Genomic DNA, 20,899 nt, shown 5'->3' with positions numbered 1-20,899 from the left:
CTCCAGGAAATAAAAACTTACTATCCAAGTCTATCCAGGTTCTACTGAGATTATGTGTAAAAAAGTCTATATCGTTACTGTCCAAAATTAAAAATATACTGTGATATAAATTTTAGGCCATATCGGCGAGCCCTATTTCCTATCTGTATTTTGTGTCAATAAACAAAATAAATGTACAACCATTTAATCTAGAAAATAATTAATTTTGAGTATACAAGATGTAACCAAATCTCCACAGAAATATTCCAAAATGCATTTTTAAGTCAACATGAAACTGACCACAACTTTATTCACTATTTTCACCACTGCAATCATCACATTATTAAGCTCATAATTCGAAAACCTAGCACAAAGATATTCCTGATATGAATAATATAATATAAATTTACTGTGGGGTGGCCGCTGTGATTATCCCTTCTGTTTTCTGTCCATAGCAGGGGCACCATCAGTTGTCACAGAAAAACAGAAAATATTTTCTTTATGTCAATTCCACAGCTGTTCTCAAATTCCTTCTGAGTCACCAAATCTTGCAAGAATTCATAAGCGCAACACTAAATACTACTTTTAATCTACATCTTTTAATTCCAAAGTTTGTTGTGTAGTAACATTTTTGGAAACTTCACTTACCATCTTTCCACTGCTAACAGTTTCATACACCCAACCTTGTCCACATCATTCTTGAAGTGTTTGTCATGTTTTGTCTGAAAATGTCTTGCACACTTGATACATTCGCAATATAGAGCAAAAATAGCACAGTCTTTATGTTGAACAAATCTATATTCATGTCTCCAAAATCTATATTAATGCCTGCTGAAATAATAATAATAATTGCTTAGACTTATATAGCGCTTTTCTGGACACTCCATTCAAAGCACTTTACAGGTAATGGGGACTCCCCTCCACCATCACCAATGTGCAGCATCCACCTGGATGATGCAATGACAGCCATAGTGCGCCAGAATGCTCACCACACATCAGCTATTACTGAGGAGGAGAACAGAGTAATGAAGCCTGTTCAGAGATGGGGATCATTAAAGCCCATGATTAGTAAGGGCCAATGGGAAATATGTCCAGGAAGCCGGTGTTACACCCCTTACACTTTCTGAGAAACGCCCTGGGATTTTTAATGACCACAGAGAGTCAGGACCTCGGTTTTATGTCTCATCTGAAGGAGGGCTCTTTTTTTTTTACAGTATAGTGTCCCCATCACTATACTGGGGCATTAGGACTCACATAGACTGCAGGGTGAGCGCCCCCTGCTGGCCCCACTAACACCTCTTCCAGCAGAAACCTTAGTTTTTCCCAGGAGGTCTCCCATCCAGGTACTGACCAGGCTCACACCTGCTAAGCTTCAGTGGGTTTTCAGTTGTGAGTTGCAGGGTGATAAGCCTGCTGGCCATATCACCCTTGAAATGGGCCAACATCTAACTTTGTTTCCTAAGCAAACACCATTATGTCCAAAATATTTTAATTTACAATTAAGTGCAAAAAATGTTATCTGCTGCATGGATTGCAAGCTTTCCTGTGAAAACAATAGGCTAGCCCTGCTTTAACATAATGCAGTAATTATTGCTTGAGATAATCTGGGGTAAATTAAGAATTTATATCGTTAAATTATCGCTGCCTTGGAATCAATTCAGAGAATAGCATTCAAGTGCACACCTTTCTAAACTATTATCACAGTAATGTGGCAAAACATAATAGTAACCACCTCACTTCCATTTTTCATTTTCACAATTTTTGGGCTCCACACTCTCTTCCAATATCAAAGCTTCAATATTCCTTTTTACCAAATGTCTCCTATGGCATATTTAAGGCTGACAGATGAGAAATGAAATGAGAAAACCTCATTAACTGTTAGATTTACACTTTTCCATTGTTCTTAACCCACCCATTTTTGATTGCACTTGGACTATGTAATTAAGGCACACAATCATAATACCATACATGTTCATGCACATCTTTAATACAGAGCACCAAATACTGTACAAAGCTTTCAGAAATGTTGTTCAGACACAATAGTGAAGACTAAAATAAAACGTAATTGCAAAAATACTTACAAAAGAACAAACTAGGCCTCGGCTATAAGAAACAAAGGGTTATGGTTTTGACTTTTTTGTGGCACCTGCATGTTTTACCCACAACAGCTAAAGACTAATATTAATTTAATTAATATTAAGTTAATCTTCATGGTAAATCTTCTCATTGATTTTATTTCTGATTCTAAAATGCTACAGATAATAGTCCCCCTAACTACCAAAATGCTGTTTCCAATGATATTCACTATCACAACACTGCAATTGCAACCACAATGTCAGATTTAAAAAAAATATTTGATTATTCAAGCCTTACAACACAGGGTGCTATAAAGATGTTTAAATGTAATCTGCTTCTTTTTATTTGACCACAAGATTTTAACAGCAATGTCAACTAAGAAACTACAGATATTTCACTTGGAATTGAAAACACTGTTTACAAAGATATTTCATGGCTGTTGGACTGTTATACTATTGCTTCCCCACAGGTACCAATTGGCTCAATATTACATTAAAATGCCGAAGAAGTAAAGAAAGGTAATTGTTATTTAAAACCCAAAAATTCAGAAGCCTTTTGCTCCTGCACATTTTATCCAAATGATAAGTGCAACATTATGTTTTCAACTTCAGCCATTACTATGGCTTCCAGGATTACAGTACAAGGACTGGTCCTACCAATAGGCCATTTTTGTGATGGATAATCCTAAACAAAGCCAAAGTTTCAGTGCCCGCTCTTTGAACAGAACAGATAAAAAGGTTCAATGGATTACAAAATAAGTTTATACAGAAAAATTACAAGTATCTTTTTACCAGTAATGAAATATGTACCTTCAAATATTTCAAAACAGCTGTGCTCAAGTAATATATACATACTTCACACATAAGACTATTAAGGACAACGATACACATTTTCTCTTCCATTTTCTTATTTCTAAATTTAATCAGTGTTTTTTTTTTACTCTTTTGAAATGGGCTGGTATTAAGTACAGCAATATGGCAGAAACTGCTGGATGAATAAAACCCAGTACTGCTCTGTTTGCTCCAGCGTGACAGTGACATTAAGCTGTGTCAGACAGTGCTGACATAAGGGCTTGTCTACCTGCCCATTGTATGAGGCCACACCAAGATCTGCAAGATTTTCCTTCTCATAGTGTGGACTTGAAAAATTCCTCAGATTTTAGTTTTGATTTTAAAAAACATTACTTCTTCTAAAGGAACCACCTAAAAGCCAAACCACTTTTGAAACCTTGAAAATGCAACTTTCTAGTTTGAATGTCAATTCCTAGAACCATTAATGTATTTCAAAGTAAAATACTTATTTTTAAATATTTATAAAATAGTACTGCACATAATCTCAAACAGCAACATGGTTCACCACAGTTTTACAACATATTCGATTCCCAAGAACAGCCACATCAAGCATCAAAGGAAATGTAAAAATCCAAAACAGTCCAAAATGAAGAAATGTTAAGTTTTTAAGTTATTACTGACTTTCACACTTTACTTTTTGATTTCGTACCTGTTACGTAACCCATTCTTTTCCTTTAATTTCCCTGTTTGCTTTTGCTTAGATCATGCTTTTAGTTTACTACTAATTAGCAGAGTAAACTAAGCACCCCTTACCAGAGTTCCTGCACCCCTTACCAGGAATGAGAGGATTTCCAATAATGGATGAATGTATACTTTATATTATTATAAACCTTTTCTCTACCACCCTCTTCTGTGTCATTATTACAATGGGCAGGTGGAATGCCTGGGATAAGAAAAACACTACAGCTTTGTCCAGGAGAAAGTATACTGCAGAGTGATTATGCCACTTTCAGAGTTCAAGACTGACAGCTTCAGTCACATGGAAATGCCTTGTAATGTTACTCCTTGAAGCCTTTTGTAGCATTAAATTACCCCAGTAAATCACAAATCATTCATTTATTTTACATCCTCAGCATCATGGGCCATGCCACCACAACCTAAATCACAACCTTCTTCTCCAGCCTATCCTCTGTGATCTACGAGACTCAAAGAAGCCCCACTTTGAGTAAGTCAAAATGTAAGATGGCAAAGGTGCTACTGCAGAAGATAACATTAATCTGAACTTCCCTTTTATGTGACACTAGAATTACTTAAACATTTCTTTAAAATACCCAGGGACTGTATCTTAATCACCTGGCTACCTGAAACAGATACACATAACCTTAAAGACGCTCTTATTATTTTTCAGGCCTTACTTCCCTTTTAGTTTCTAATAATGACCCCATGTCCTTTTGTCACTACTGGGTGTAAAAGAGTCCCTGTCAATCTCCCTTCTGAGGTTATTTAGCTCCTTTAACTGTAATGTACATGACATCTTCTTTGCTCTCCTTTGAACTCTTTTTAAGGCCACAATATCCTCTCTCCAATATACCAAACACAATATATTAAGTGAAATCTTATTAGTACACTGTAAAGCTTCAGCATAACATCCTGGATTTAAATTCTTAATGTTTTGCTAAAGATGAAAAAATAAATATAATAGTTGCATTGTTTCATCAAATTTCAATTAATAATAATAATAATAATTGCTTACACTTATATAGCGCTTTTCTGGACACTCCACTCAAAGCGCTTTACAGGTAATGGGGACTCCCCTCCACCACCACCAATGTGCAGCATCCACCTGGATGATGCGACGGCAGCCATAGTGCGCCAGAACGCTCACCACACATCAGCTATCAGTGGGGAGGAGAGCAGAGTAATGTAGCCAATTCATAGAAGGGGATTATTAGGAGGCCATGATTGGTAAGGGCCAATTGGAAATTTGGCCAGGACACCGGGGTTACACCCCTACTCTTTTCGAGAAGCGCCCTGGGATTTTTAATGACCACAGAGAGTCAGGACCTCGGTTTTACGTCTCATCCGAAGGACGGCGCCTGTTTACAGTATAGTGTCCCCATCACTATACTGGGGCATTAGGACCCACATGGACTGCAGGGTGAGTGCCCCCTGCTGGCCCCACTAACGCCTCTTCCAGCAGCAACCTTAGTTTTCCCAGAAGGTCTCCCATCCAGGTACTGACCAGGCTCACACCTGCTTAGCTTCAGTGGGTTGCCAGTTGTGAGTTGCAGGGTGATATGGCTGCTGGCTATTCATTGTTCATTCTGACTCTGGAACAGTATCATAAGAAAAAAAACAGAACATTGCCTTCAGCCATTCTAAATAACACAACTAATAATAAGGAAATGTGAATAAAACATAACTTCTAATAGTTTTTACAGTCAACAGGTATATGCTATCAAAAGGATTTGTTACAATCTCAAATCCTGGTATGAAAAAATTCTTAAGCTCAATCACAGTGGCAGATGGAGGCATTAGTCCATTTTGTGCCACTTGTAGATGTTCTCTCTCCCAGGAATTTTTTAGGTCAAAGACATGGATAGATTTCTAGATTACACTGAGGCAAGATTTCCCTTTCATTTGAATAAAAGAACAAAATAGAAAGATGAGTCAAAACATCACAAATATGCTGTGTATGGTTTTACTGTACAGTATGTGCAATTCCTGTTTGTCCACTAGTGGAGTGAATCTGAAAACAGGCATTCGATATTACAGAAATGCTGTTCAATTTTTTTAATAGTGAACTGACAATTCATACTATGCACATTTCCTGTTACTAACAATCGCTAACAGATAACTGGAGGCTTATCTCAAATAAGCCAATTGCAAGACTTCAAAGTGATCATGTGAAAGATCTTAGACCTAAAGTTCCTCCCCTTTGAAAAAACAGGCTGGAAAAGGAAGCCATTTGCAAGCATGACTACAAACGTTTTGCTTCATGAGCAGGGCAAACAGTGACGGCATCAGTCTGCAGTCTTTTTTTAGAGTAATGTCAAACCTGCACAGTTATAAAGTAATAAAATATCACCACATACATTAAAAACTGAGACTAACTATAAATGGACTGTACATTCCACAAAAGAGCTGAGCTTCAGTTAAGGCCTCTGAACAAGACGGAAAACTGCCCCATTTTGTAAGGACTTCATTCCCAGAAGCACTCTCAAGCAGTTTAAGGGAAAGCAAGCAGCTCATGCTTCAAATTACTTTACACATGGAAAGCCCCCACCCCCTCCCCGTCAAAGCAAAAAGGACCAAGAACTCACTAGACTGCACTGGAAGCAGTTCAAAATCGAGTAAGCCGTTAAAAGTTTTAGTGCACACAACCTTCAGCACATAAAATTATGTGCAGATTTACTGATTCTGCAGAATAAAGAGACTGATCTCCAACTTTTTTGGGAACTGGCAAATAACCACTTGCTTTAATAGAAAATGCCCATGTATTTTGCAAATTCCATAATCACTGGAATCGGATTTAATGCTTAAGAGGGTCTCACCTAAAGTAAATCAATGGATCACATTGTTATCATTTTTATATTCAAGATTATCTGAAAAATGTCTTAATTCCAAAAACTTTCAGGCTGATGCCTCCCATGTCTCTAGTATTTTAAAATAAAAAAGTTCTCAATTTTGGCATGTTTTCTATATTACAGTGCAGCTTGAAAACAGCATGGTGCTTCTGACATTTGATAATCTTCTGTTTATGACACAAGGCATGCTGAAAGCTACTACATTTCTTACCCACAGAGTGGATAACTCCCATCTTAATCAGCTTTCTCACAGTTTTTGTTGTATTTAAACAATAATATGCAGCACTCATGACATTATACCACATTAAGAAGCTCTGCTTATTTTTTATTAGTGTGAATGGATTACTGTGTTGCTCAACAGTTTATGAATTACTCTTTTCTTAACAAAATATGAACTAAAATTCCTGATAATTCCCATTACATATTGGAGTTCACGTCACATAGCACTGAAGATAGGGAAGGTTTTCCCTATGCCTAGCTTGACAGAGAGGAAACTTTAAGTCTTGAAAAGTCAAAATCCTGCAGATTTTATAGCCTGCAGTGAAAGACGTATTAAATTCAAATGTCAAAATTCAATGCAATTTTAAGTTGTTACTTTACCTGTATGATGAACGTTGGAACAAATTAATTAATCAGGGGACAGGATATAAAAAACAGATGCTAGTTGTCTAGAAGTTGTCTAGGATATGGGCTGGCCAACCCAAGAAGGGGTTTTAATTCCCCTCCTAAGGCTTACACTGCTCAGAGAAATCTACAGTTTCTAAAAACCTTTCTCTGAACTTCCAACTGGCAAACAGTCTATACTAGTGCCACCATACAGAAAAACACACCAAATATTGAAGGTTAAAGCACAAGCCTTTCAAAACAACTTACAAGTGCATAAACAGCTGTGTCTCCTGAGCTATTCCACAGAAAATGTCTAGATTAATGCTGGCTACTTTCATCTACCTAAATCCTGAGTTTTCTCATCACAAAATTCTTAGGCTCCCTTCCGCAAATGTACTTTATTGCAATATTACAATATTGATGAATTGATGTTTACTTATGAGTTTAAATAACTGTTCAACCCTGAATACATCAATCATTTTTGAGGTGTAAAGAAAAATAATAACAACAAAAATGTTTAAGTGAACTTTTTTCTCTTGGTTCCGGATAACTCTACTTCCCACTTTAAAGGGGAACTGCAGTCCCAATTTCTCAGACCAGTTATTAAACCTCGGTAACATATAATTTCATTGATATAACAGAAACATTGTACAAATTAAGAATTAAGCAACAAATCATAAACTCTGTGGATGTACTATAAATTCCCATGTTGTTGCAAACGCCTGGACTCTCCACAGGCGAAAGAGAGAGTTCCCACAAATTGCAACATGAGGAGGCCTTTCCTGCTCACTGAATGTGATGTACGAGCACAGGTTGTGCAGCAGACATTTCAGCGCAGAAATGTTCCAAAGTGATCTGCATGCAGAGTTAACAAGTAAATAGTATTTATAAGCACAACCATCTAAAAATAAAGAGCCATTTGTCTATTATATTAAAACTGATGTATTCACAGACCTGCTTCTTTACAATGTAATAAGGCCGCTTCACTTCACCAGAAGTTTTGTTGCCTCATTCTGAATAGCAGAATATGACACTGGACATCTATTTTGTGATTTAAATTGGAGATTTTACAACTTACTGTGTACATTTTACTTTTATTGTGGTTTGAAATGCATTCATCAATGCTGATTCTTTCTAACCCCAAAATATAAAAACAGCTTTGCAGTTCACCTTTAAAAGGGGAAAAATATTAACTCTGCAGTTCCAATCTATCAAACAAAAGCAACATCTCATCTAATTCTTATTCTTAAAGCATACCTTGGTATTTAAGGGGGTTATTAAAATAAATGTATAATCTGCAAGTTCAGTTCCGTTCTGCTGTTTAATGACTTTATTAAGTAACACTGGTTGGATCATACTTCTGTTAATTAATATATTTAAGTCTTTACAATTTTAAGACAACAATTATTTTTAAAAGTTCATCTGTAACAAGCAGCAAAACTATTCTTTCAAAAACTGATATTATCATGTTTTCACGAACATCAATGTCTGTGAAGATAAATTCAAAACTGAGCTCAAACGTTTTTTTGTGGAATCAGGAAAATGAAAGCTTAATCCACGAGTGTATATAAATTAAGAACACAGCACAGAATGTGCAGGATGACAGAGCTTGTACCCTTATACAAGGAACTGAACCACTTCTTTCTAAAAATTACAAAATCCATTAATATGTAAGAAAATGATATGCATGCACATTCCTTTTTAAAAACAAATATTCAGCAAACCAAGGGGACTCGTAAGTTTATTACAACTAAATATTCATGACTTTATCCAATTAATGTGCATCCTTCCTATTTACAGTCACAGAGATAACAAATCAGCCAAAATGTAAAGGCATCCCCTGAACTCTCTGAGGTAAGCATGCAATGTTTACACACTGCCATCATTTCTCTGATGCCTTTTGTGATGCTGTAGCAACATGCTCCATTCCTTCACAATATGGACACTAACTGGAGCTAGATTAGATTGTTATGGGACAGTACAAATCTTAATTATCTGTTGTCTAAAATGATAGATTTACCCAAGCAATGCTATATTTGTACCATACAGTACAAAGTCATTTAAGCCTTTAAACTAAAATGGAAACTTTCCATAAACGGGGCACCACCCATTTTTCTTAAAGCTCTACCAAAAATAACTCCAGTGCAATATTAATTAAAGTCCTGCATGCTTCTAATTGGTTGTCATAGCTTAACTTTCTTACTGTGTAAAATACGGTAATACAATATAATCAATGTGATATAATGAAAGATATAGCCAATTTAAAACTAAGGAAATCTGCTAATATTGCTAATGTGGAATGGTTTACGGTTCAAGTTAAGAAATCTTAAGAATCATAAGAATGATAACTCCATCACAAATCCTTCACAAACAGCTCTGCAATTTCTACAGAGAGCTCTTTTCACAATATCTGAATGTATACTGTTATGAAAAATAACCTTAAAGTTTCTATTAGAAATTCACCACAGAAACATACAGGTTTTATAAGTCGTTTATTTTTGTAAGTGTACATGAACCAGGAGTGAACACATGCTCCTCGGGTTCAACCGTGCATAATGTGGTAGTATGTCACTGAACTTTCTAAATTCACAAAGCATACAGTCCTTCCAACTTTAAAAGAGAGCAGTGTCAGAGGAAAAAAAAATATTTAAGTGCATATGTAGGGTTATTTTTGTTTTTATGTCAGCCACGTTTTGAGGTACTAAACGTGAATCACTTCTGGCGAAAGCTTTTAATGTGTGCATCAGAGCACTTCCAACTGTTTGCATTCCATTCGTACACTGTTCCAGAGATCAGGCCTGTCTAGCAAACGAGTCGACCACCACCCACGGCAGTACCAAACTACCTCATTGTCCACATGACTGGGCATCGCACAGCACACAGTGAATACCCATGTCTTTCTCAAAACATGTTTTGTGGGGAAAACACCACTCGATTGCCTTGGAGACAAGTCGGTATTCCTATGTGGTTTAAAAGAACATTAGCAGGCCTAATCCTATTCTAATGATCTGCCTGGACACAGAGAGCAGTGAGAGTTGAACAGAGTGATTAGCACGCTGTTCTGTAAACAACTCAGCGTTTTCGACAACAAGCCGATACACGTGCGGTTTGCCTCTTCTGTCACATCATGTAAACAAAAAGCAGGAATCTTATTCGTATCTTATTTTCAGTGTGCTGGAGTACACCGAAAGGACGCTTTATGCCAACAACACAAAGTCTGGTGCTAGTCGCACATTTATACAATTTGAAAACATGCACTCGACAATACCACCGCCGAAATAAATTGTCAGTTTACTTGTTTGCAAAAGCAATTGCTTAGTTTTCAAAAGCACGGCGAACACTCCGTATTATTTTCATTCAAGTGGAAGTAAAGTTCACTTTTCAGTAGTTGCAGATTAACCACTGTAACAAAACTAATGACTGTCGACAAACTTTGATTTCTGAATGGATTCGGACTTCACTCGAATATAAATGCTGTATTAAATACATGGCTGGCTGTATGTATGTAAATACAAAAAGTTAGCAAATTGTTTCAAATTACATGTAATACTAAAATATTTTTCAAATTGATATAGTTGGCTATAGTACAATAAAGGGAATAAAAATCACCAGTCTCGCATAATTTACCATCCATTTTCAGGCCGCTTGTTCTGAGAAGGCGTTAGACATTATGTTTTCAATATTTTAATTTATGTGCTGGAAAGCCTGAACACTTGTGGTGGCATCTACTGGCAAATTCTGCATCCCTCAGTTCTTGCGCAAGAACCTTAGCGAATTCCTATCAAAACAGGAAGCTTTAGACTCTGCACGGCACGTTTCATCTAGTTAATCCTGTAGCAAAAAGAAGAAACAACAGAACGCATCAGTTATCAAATGCAATTAAAGGCAAAATGGGTTTACCTGTTTCCCTCTGTAAAACAATCTCTGCTGTTCCGGGTTTACATTGAAGATCTCCTGGATTTTTAACCTTAAACACTCAATTTTAGTTAATCTGGAAAGATCTTCTATGGTTCGTGTTTCTTTTCCGTCTATGGTCCGAACCTGGATCCACATTGTTCTCCTGCTGAGCAATCACTATCGATGTAATCGAAAACAATCTTTAACAACTGAGGGGGTGTGGGGGGAAAAGGGAAATAAAATGAAAGTGATCACAGATCCATGGCAGACCCGTTCTGCAGGCGAGTGTGTTTATTGCAGGAGGTGTTCTCACATGGGGTCACGGCGCCAAGCAAAATCTCGCGAAATAAAACCCAGCACTAATTTGCTTTTAAAGATACAGATCCGTTTTCAGTATCGTGTAATACCTAGGGGAAATACTCGTTTTACAACCGTGTATCAAAAACCGAGTGTTGCAAGAAACGCTTTAAGTTTTGTCTAGAAGCTCTCACTGCAAATAAAACGGAAGAATGTCTGTAGTTAAAGTAAAAAAGCCGGAGATGGCCTTTCAATGTGGTGTGTGCACGTTGGACCTGTGATTGTCATTAATAACGGGAATAAAACAAAACTCACAAAAGTACCGTAATGTTGTGCTAAGAATTAAATATTACGCTAAATAATATTTTGTTTAGATCCATTATAGTATTGAAACGTATTAATCTTTATATCAAGATAACGTACAACTGTCACAACAACATGCCCTTTGTCCAAAACACTGAATACACCAACGGCAGCGATTGTTTTTGTTTTAATCCTAAAACAATGTAATCAAAATTGTGGATAAATCCACGCTGGATATGTCTACTTTCATTTTTTAAAATAATATAAATGTGCACACGAATTTGAGATGATAAAGTGATAAGGTAATTTAGAATACAACCCATCCCACCCTGAAATTGATCCATTTGCTTAAAAACTACTGTATATCTTTCAGAGATTTCTATATATTATACAGACGGTACATATTCATTAAAGGCCAAGCCATTTTTTGTTAAATTATTATATACTTTAATATTTTTTCTGACACTTTTTCACTTTTTCACATTTGTTTCCAGCATTAGTGAGATTCACACTGCAATCTGAACCTCATCCCGATTTCAAAGACAACAAAATCTGCAATTCATGAATAAATCATTACATTCAAGGTCATACCTCACAAAACCATAAACACGGAAACAGCTTTACAGTTTTCTACAAGACAACTCGGGTTGTAAACCGAACATCGCTGCATGATCAACCCAATCTTACTTTCAGTCATGCTTACCTGGGAAGACATCAGTGCGTATTATTTAGTAAACTTAGAAACTGATACTCAGACTATCAAAGTCTTTGTATAACCGGGGAACTGAACAAAATTAAACACATTGTACAGTATAACGTCCCAAGATACAGTAAATTCTACGAAGAAAGTGTAACCTGAGATATTCATCACTAGCAGAACCAACATTTCGTGATGCTATGAAGCCTGCCTTCACACTCAGTGGAGAGCAAAAACTTTTAAGCACTGTGATTAAAATGTTTTAAGCAATGATGAGATTCCTTAAAAATTCTTAATTTTCACTCTAAGGACTGAGAACAGCTAGTAAAAGAGTCCTTACGTTAAACTTTTCAAAGCACTTTTTAAGTCATTTGGTAGCCTATTCTAAAAATTGACAGAATGATGACGGCCTTTAGTTATACTTCTTGTGCTCATATTTCATAGTGATAGTGATAGTAGGGAAGTAGTAGATTCATTATATTCTCCCGGGAAGAGTAGTTAAAAAGATATCCATGCATCTAATTTTATACAGTTTAGGTCAACAGCTTTACCCTTCTGCATTATTTCTGTAAAATATATCATTTCCATCTATCCATTTTCTAACCACATTTTATAACCAGTACAAGGTCACAGGTGATCCGGAGGTTATGCCTCCAAGCAATATGCGTAAGGCAGGATACACCCTGGACAGGCCACCAGTTCATTGCAGAGCACACACAGACACAAGCATGCATATCGTTACTCCAGAGGCAATTTTCCCAGAAGTCAATTAACCTACCACTATTTCTTTCAACGCTAGCTGGGGAGAAGAAAGGCAAAATGAAACTCCTTTGAAGATTTTCCTGAATTTATTCCTGGCTTGATTCTCTGGAAAAAAGGGCAAAAATGCGTCCCCTAGGAGTCATGGTTCCTGGAAAGAGATCGATAGGAAAATCATAAGGGTAGTGAGGAGGCAATTATAGATCCCTTTTCTTGCAGAAAACATCCCTGTAGTCACTGTATAAATGGTAGTGAATCTGAAACTGTAATACCATAAAGGTAATGATGGGTGGAAGACATTGACTCCTGCATATATGACTCCAAGCAACCAGTTCCTTTTTGCTCCAGGGAAGAATAGGGGCTTGAAAAACACAACATGAGAAACCCTAAGACCAGAGAACAGGTAAGTGACAGCATGAGCATTGGAGAAATAATTTCAGTGTGAAAAGAACCCACCTTCATGGCAAACTGCTCCAGTAATCTTGAGATATGACATTCACCAATGAGAGTGCCATCCAAAGCCTGAGCATTTAAAACTAGCAGAGGGAACAATGCAAGATGGTGAGCTAAACTGGTGTCAGAGTTCTCCAGCCCGGAATCAATGAATACCTCTGATTCATAACATTGGTGCTCCTAAGAAAGTGATGCTAGTAACATGAAATGTTGAGAAGAGAAATATGAGAAGACAGCTCCCACTCAAAGACTCCTCACTTGCGACTGAGAGATGGCTTTTCCCTGAAGCTCTGGGCATTGATCCCTGAAGTGACACCACAGTACGTGCACAGCCCCCGCATATGGAAACGATTGCATTTTTGTGACATCAGACAAGCATGTCCAGCTTGTAAAGGTTCCTTATACAGGGGTGGGATATTAGTGAGGGCTGGTGGCAGAAAACAGGGTGAGAAAGCACACAGTAGAAGATGTATAGTGCGGGAGTGGTTGGAGCCCACTGTAAGAGGGCCAGAGGAAGGGTCATCCAGGACAGGTATTTTAGGAATGACCTGTTCACTATACTTGACTTAGACCTGACCAAGATGGCCACTAAGAAAAACCAGCTGACCCGCAGATGGAAAGGACTCGGTCTGAACGACAACGAGACGCAGGTGGGTCTCATCAGGAGACAAAATATATATGGCCTGGAAACAGTGAACTGGTGCGGAAGCCAGTAGGTGAATGTGTTTGGAGGAGATAGTGGAGTTTGGTTGGAGAGGATAAAGGTTTAAGGACAATGGATTTATGGAATAACTAAAGGATAACAGTATACGGCTTGTGATTTGGACTCAGCGCGGATTTGTGGGATTTTATGGACTTTTGGAACACGGACTGAATAAGGATAGAGAAAACGGATTGTGGACTGGTTTGGAAGATGGACGAAAGAAAGAAAAGGTGAAAACTTCACTAAAATAAGAGAAGAGTGTGTGGTGTGAGTACTTTCGTACTTATTACATTTACCTATTCCCCTGGAGACCCCAAACCACCCACCAGCAAGCACCAGTAAAAGTTGATGCCCCCTCTGAGGGGGAAGAGACACCAATGTGAACCTAGCAAAAAACAAAAAAAGGAAAAACCAAAAGCACACCGCTTTGCACAGCAATGTCCAGATTGGACTATCTTTATCTAACGGGGTCCAGTCTGGCAGAAAAAAAATACTGTTTGGAACAGCGGTATTCAGTCTGGACTATCCCTATTTAGCAGGGTCCAGACTGGAAGAAAAGGAGAGCGATGCCAAAACAAAAAACTCAACCTGCCCCGGGGAATCATTACAGCGGGACTGGAGAAAAGAAAACAATAAGAAGCAAAAACGATGGCCTTACACTCTCTTTCTCCACAATCCCACCCAGGATTCTCGCTGCAAGGTTCTCCCCTTGTGGGGGTTTTTCTCGCCCCTCTGGGGAGGTGCTCAGTGAGTCTTAAAGAGATAAGAGAAGATCACTTTATTGGCCATAATACAATTTCTTGTATTAGAAATTTGTCTTTTCATATACCTCAACTTGCTCTCCATGAGACACACAGACAGGGTGAGAAGTTTGGGGTCATAGCGCAGGGTCAGCCATTTATATGGCACACCTGGAGTAGTTTGGGTTAAGGGCCTTGCTCAAGTGCCCAACGGAGTAGGATTCCTCTGCCAGGCACAGGATACAAACCAGCAACCTTCCAGCCACAGGCACAGATCCTTAGCCACCGCATCACCCCACAGCTTAAAGGGCCTCCACAGCTGTGGCTTGTCCTTAATTAGCCAGGACAGCTGTGGTTATTAAGGCAACATGTCGCCCTTAATCCAGGACTCCACCTCCACACTGAACACGCCCCTGCATTATACCACAAAGGGTGTTGCATTTGCACTCCACCTTACATTTAAAGGAGTCAAATATCAAAACATATGGCCAATTGAGGCCATCAAGGTTCAAGAGGAGGTTTTTTCTTGCCATTTCGTTCTAATTAATTTCAGATAGCCACATGTGAAAAGTGTGTGAGAGCTGGCTGCATCCAGGTGCTCTCTGTAGCAAGAGCACCAAATTGAACAGCATACTCCAGAACAGAGCAATCCCCCTGTTAAAGTCAGAATAGCTGTGATGAAACTTCATTAGAATGAGCAGAAGTATCAAAGGTCCTTTTAAAACTTTGCAAAAATTCTCCCAGGTCAGAACAGATAGCATCTCCTTTGCCCCAGATCACCATTGCCCAGACTAAAGCCTTAGTAATGATATTATATAAGCCATATAAGCAGGTTGTAGCTCAAAATAATGGAGCACTACATGTTACTGTTTCACCTGAATATCTCTGGAGTTGGAATACTAGGTTCCTTCAACTGTGCACCTGTTGGGGGAGCTGTAGGCACAGCATTAGAAGTAGATGGTTAAAGCAGGAGAGTGGAAAACAATTCAAATTTCAGAGACTGCTGCATTACCTGATGAAAACAATTGATTAAAGGTGGTGGTCACCTGATCAAGGTGGTGTTGTGCACCAGGTGAACTTTCTGACTGGCCAGAACAGACTGTCTACAGTCTGACTACACTACAGAATCCATTTTGGCTCAGTCTTGTAATGACTGTGAAGGGATTCTAAGGAAAGATCAGTAAGCCACTGAAGTAAAAAGTAAACAGTCCAAGGTAAACAAGCACAAACACTAAGCAGGAGCAAAGCCAAAATCCAGACCAGGGTCAAAACCAAAATCAAGGTCAAAGTCTGGAGCAAGCAAGGAACAAAACACAAGTCAAAAATCCAGAGCAGGCAAGGGTAAAAACCAAAAGTAGCAACACAAGCAGCACAGAGAGACCACTGAAACTGAAGTAAGCTTCAAGACTGAGTAGTGAGTGAATTGAGAAGGTGGTTTAATAAATAGTAGTCTACTTGGACTTCTGATCCAAGAGAAGTATTGTAGCTCAGAGAGGTACGTGTTAATGCCAAAACCTACATGATCAGGTTAGCACAAAACATCATTTAAAACTGCATAAGAACAAGTAATAGGTTTATTCCATGCTCAAAAAAAGAAGAAAGAAAACGCAACATTTCGGCCGTGGAGCCTTCTTCAGGTGTGAGAAAGACAAGGCAGTAAGCAAAGGTAATGTAGGCGGGACAGAAAGAGAGGCCAATCAAGAGGTGTGAAGTCAGGATAGGTGAAGAGAGGTGTGAAGTGAAACCTCCAATGAATGGAGAAAATATAGAAGAAAAGTAGTCTGTCGTTAAGAGAAGGGGGAAGGTGTGATCCTAGCTGCAGGATAATTTTGGTTTCTGTAATCTTTCTGATGTATGAGTTCAGAAAACCGTCTTTGAGAACACAGATGGAGAGATTAGAGTGGTCATGGCCATCAGAGGTGAAATGAGAAACAATGGAATTGGAGAGATCTTTAATCTTCACAGCCCTAACGTTCTCTGAAGCGGTCTCTGAGTCTCCTTCCTGTTTCTCCAATGTAGAAGGATGGGCATTTGCTGCAAGAGATACAGTAAATAAGGTTGCTGGAGGTACAGGATGCCATCTGGGTGATTTGGAATTGTCCTGAGGGGTCTTGAATGAGTGTGATGTTAGATGTGTACTTGTAGGTGATACAGGGAGCTCTGTTGTGAGGGAAAGTGCCTGGTGTGCATGGTTGCTGAGGGCGGTCAAGGGAGCTGTGAACAAGAAGGTTGCACAGATTAGGTGGTCGGCGATATGAGATGATGAGGCGGTCAGGAAAGGGGGCCCCAATGGAGGGATCATCCTGTAGGATGGAATAGTTGTCGTTAATAGTCCTGGGGATAGGAAGTGTGTTGGGGTGGTAGGGAAGCACCAAAGGAATGCAGTTGTTACAGCGGGAGTTCCTGATTGACTTGATGGTCCGAGGGGTGTTTTTGGCTCGTGCAAGGGCTCTGTCAATAACACTGCTGGGGTACCCTCTATTGATGAAAAAGGAGTACATTTTGAAGGCTTGGTTCTGGAAGTCGATGTCATCACTGCATAATCGTCGTAGCGGAAGTAACTGTGAAAAAGGGAGAGAGTTTTTAGTGTGTTTGGGGTGAAATGAGCTATACAGGAGATAGCTGTGTGAATCCATGGGTTTGTAATAAACCGAAGTGGAGAGTCGAGAGTAGTTGATGGAGAAGTTGATGTCTAGAAACGGAAGAGTAGTGGGAGATATGTTAACTGTATATTTGCTAGTTTTGGTCGTTGGAGTATGTGGCGGCACCGACGCAGTCATCAATGTATCGGTTGTAGACGTCAGGGACATAGCCAGTGTAGGAAGCGAAGAAGCGTTCTTCTACCCAGTTGACAAAAATATTGGCATAGCTGGGTCCCATTCTGGTGCCCATGGCAACTCCACTCACTGTTGGTAAAAAAGGTTATTGAATGAGAATGCATTCAGTGTGAGGACCAGTTCTGCAAGGCGTACCAGGGTGTGGGTGGGTGGATCAAGCACTGTGCGTTTGTCCAGCATGTGCTTGAGGGCTGTAAGGCCGTCATTATGGGGAATGACATTGTAAAAAGATGTGATGTCCATGGCAAGAATTTAGCATTCAGAGCCCTGAAATTGGAATTCATTAAAAGTTCGAGCGGTTCATTGGTGTCCTTGAAGGAAGACCTTCAACCAGCGGTCTCATGAGGCTGTCAAGAAAGGCCGAGATGTAAGTAGTCGGACAGTTGCATGCTGATACGAGGGGGCGTCCAGGGGTGCCTGTTTTGTGGATTTTGGGGAGGAGGTAAAATTGAGATACCTGCGGATGTTTAATGATGAGTTTATGCATAAACTGCATAATATTATTGTGGCACACAGGAAGAAGTGGTTAAAAAATAAATTGATGAATAAAGATTTTCATCAAGAGGTACACCTTAAAGACAGGTTATCCCCCACAACCCTGTATTGGATAAAGCGGATAAAAATGGATGGAAGTAAAGTGGCATTCAGTGAAAGGATAATTAATAATATGCCTGGTGATTACTTCACACACAGCTTTTAAATGTTAACATCACATTACAGCATGCCTTGCTGCAGTTGATGGTGCTGCACATATAGTAAGATGTGAGAGCCTGATAGGACAAATCTTAGATGAGACTGCTCCATTCTTATTAACAGTGCATGGAATTATCAGTTCCCTTGTTGAACAAATACCATTTTTCATTCTTTTTTCATTCACTCCAGGAACCATGTATACTGCATATAAATAGTGTTTTGCAAAATTATACATCCTCTTCCAATGATGTTCTTTTTTAGGTTTTGTTGAATTACAAATGGTGGATACATAATTATCTAAATTAATGTTTTTTAATCAAAATGTGAATTCTCGAACTGAACTCCAATATGATTGAATAAAATTAAGTGACAGAAAAAACAAGCAAAAATAAAAAAAAACTGAAATGTCTGTACCAAATTAGAAAATTTGAGTGGTTTTGATTTGGTTTTGCAAAAGTGCACGAACTTATTTCATTGGGAATGGAATGTCTTCCTCTAAGATTTGCTTTGATACTTTGTTACATCAGTTTTTCTAAATATTCCAAGACCCTGCTTTTAAGCAGCAGCTCTACAACATAATGCTGCCACCACTATGCTTGATAACAGGGATAGTATTGACTGGGTGATGTACTGTGTTGCCAGACCGAATGTAATTTTTCTTTAGTCTGAACACAAATCTTATGCCAGTATCACTCAAACTGTTTGCTGTATAACCCCATGCAGGATTTGATATGAATTTGCCACTCTGCCAGCATTGTGGAGTGACCAGGATATTGTTGATTCTTGTATAATTGAACTTGGCTTTACAGTGGCATCCCTAACAAATTTCCGTCTTGCCCAACTGCTTATTTTTTAGGTATAGGCAGATCTTGGCAGTGTCTGGGTGGTACACTAAATCTTTCACTTCTGAACGATCAACTTCATTGCGTTCAAATGTATATTCAATATGCCACTTAATTTTTTATACCTTTCTCTTGATCTGTGCCTTTCTACAACTTTATCCCTGAGTTATTTTGAACACTCCTTGGTCTTTGTAGTTATATCTTTGCTTAAAATCTACTGCCTGACTAAGGAACTTTATAGAAGCAGGTGAATTTATTCTGAAATAATCTGAACCACTATTATATCATACAGGCAGTAGCCATTCCAAAAATTGCAATATGTATGTATCTATTTCAATTTTTGATAATTCGTTGCAGTACTTACAAACAACTTATTTCACTGACAAATATTCATTTAAAAATGTGTATTCTTATAACTAAAATGCGTTTGCAAGGCATAGTAGCATGTCATTTAAATGAACTAGGTTGCTTTCCCTCAAAATACATAGATGAGCCTGTAACCAGTTCTGAACAATTTCAGTCAAATCACTCTTACTGTGGATGAGAATGCAGCATAAACAGCCAGATAAAATTACTATAATTAGGAGCTCGTACAGAATAAAATGTTTGTGTCACTTGATTTGCTTCCTTTTTTATTCTGTTTTTGTCCACGGTTTTACTTTGAAGGTGTTATTCTTAACATTTCAGACAAGAATAAATAAAGTTCCAAACACTGATTCTTTTAAAGTTGGTATTACCTTCTCTGGTGTGGACAAATCAGTTGTTAGAAACTGTATTGTTCAGTTTGATTGTACAACAGATCTCTCAATTAGGGACCTGGCATAATGGCTTGAAGATGCTTTATGAGTCAACTTAGCTCACCTCTTCTGTCTTCATACTAGTGCAAGATCATGTGCTGTCAACATTTTTTGCACTGTGAGAAACAAAACATTTACAGCAGATTAAAGATCTGTTGGAGGACTTATGCAGGTCTCTATAACACCAGAAGCTCATTTACCCTCATTATGCCACAGGTTTCACTGTTGTGCAGAAAATCAAAGATACCCTGGATAACTCAAGCCTACTGCAGCTGCACTCTAAATGAGTCCCTGTCACAGTCAGCTAATGATATTGTTACAGCTGAAGGTAACTATGGAAGTGTCTCAAAGAAACAATGGGTAATGCCTAGCTAGTGTCAACATTTCCAGCTTCAAGCAAAGGGGATGTTTGCTGAGATGTAGGGGGTCCAGATTCAGTGATCAAAGCAATAGTAAAGTTTACCTTTTGTTAATATTAGCTAATAAAGTTCTGGCTAAATGATTAAGTTGCAATCAACAGTCCAGAAAGGCAAGGTGCAAAACAGCAAACAGAAGATTAAAACAGACCACGAAGAGAGAACAGAACAGGAGAGAGGGGAAACAGGAGGACAAAACATAAAGTGTGTGCCAGGCGAGAGGTCCTTGTTCCAGATCACTGGAAAGACCAGATTGGAGCATAGGATTTGAACTTTGCTAAGAGAGTTTGTTATTCTGTGTTTTTAGGAACTCTGATTTCCTGAGTAAAGAATCCCTCGGGTAAAAATGGTCTCTCCTAGTTGGTGTGTGCATTTTTGGAATAGGGAGATAGATTCCCATTTATTTTGTGGCATCCAGGTTTGCAG

At 38.5% G+C, this 20,899-nt stretch overlaps 1 protein-coding gene across 3 annotated transcripts in view; it reads right to left on the bottom strand.

The window, feature by feature from the left end:
• The window catches only part of uhrf2 (ubiquitin like with PHD and ring finger domains 2), a 160,906-nt gene extending 149,660 nt beyond the window's left edge, over positions 1-11,246 (bottom strand). For 2 of the 3 annotated variants that reach the window (XM_088629438.1, XM_088629441.1), the window contains exon 1: positions 10,940-11,246. In XM_088629438.1, coding sequence (XP_088485564.1) covers positions 10,940-11,092 — 153 coding nt within the window. In that variant the 5' untranslated portion in view covers positions 11,093-11,246. Of the gene's footprint in view, positions 1-10,648; positions 10,685-10,939 lie in introns of those variants that run through there. The other variant, XM_088629442.1, reaches the window with a different exon arrangement.
• Positions 11,247-20,899: the final 9,653 nt, after the last annotated feature.

The sequence above is a fragment of the Lepisosteus platostomus genome, chromosome 4 (assembly GCF_059453375.1).
Source record: "Lepisosteus platostomus isolate fLepPlt1 chromosome 4, fLepPlt1.hap1, whole genome shotgun sequence".
Lineage (NCBI taxonomy): Eukaryota > Metazoa > Chordata > Actinopteri > Semionotiformes > Lepisosteidae > Lepisosteus > Lepisosteus platostomus.
The sequence above is the reverse complement of the archived record's forward strand: the minus strand, read 5'-3'. Positions and strand labels throughout refer to the sequence as shown.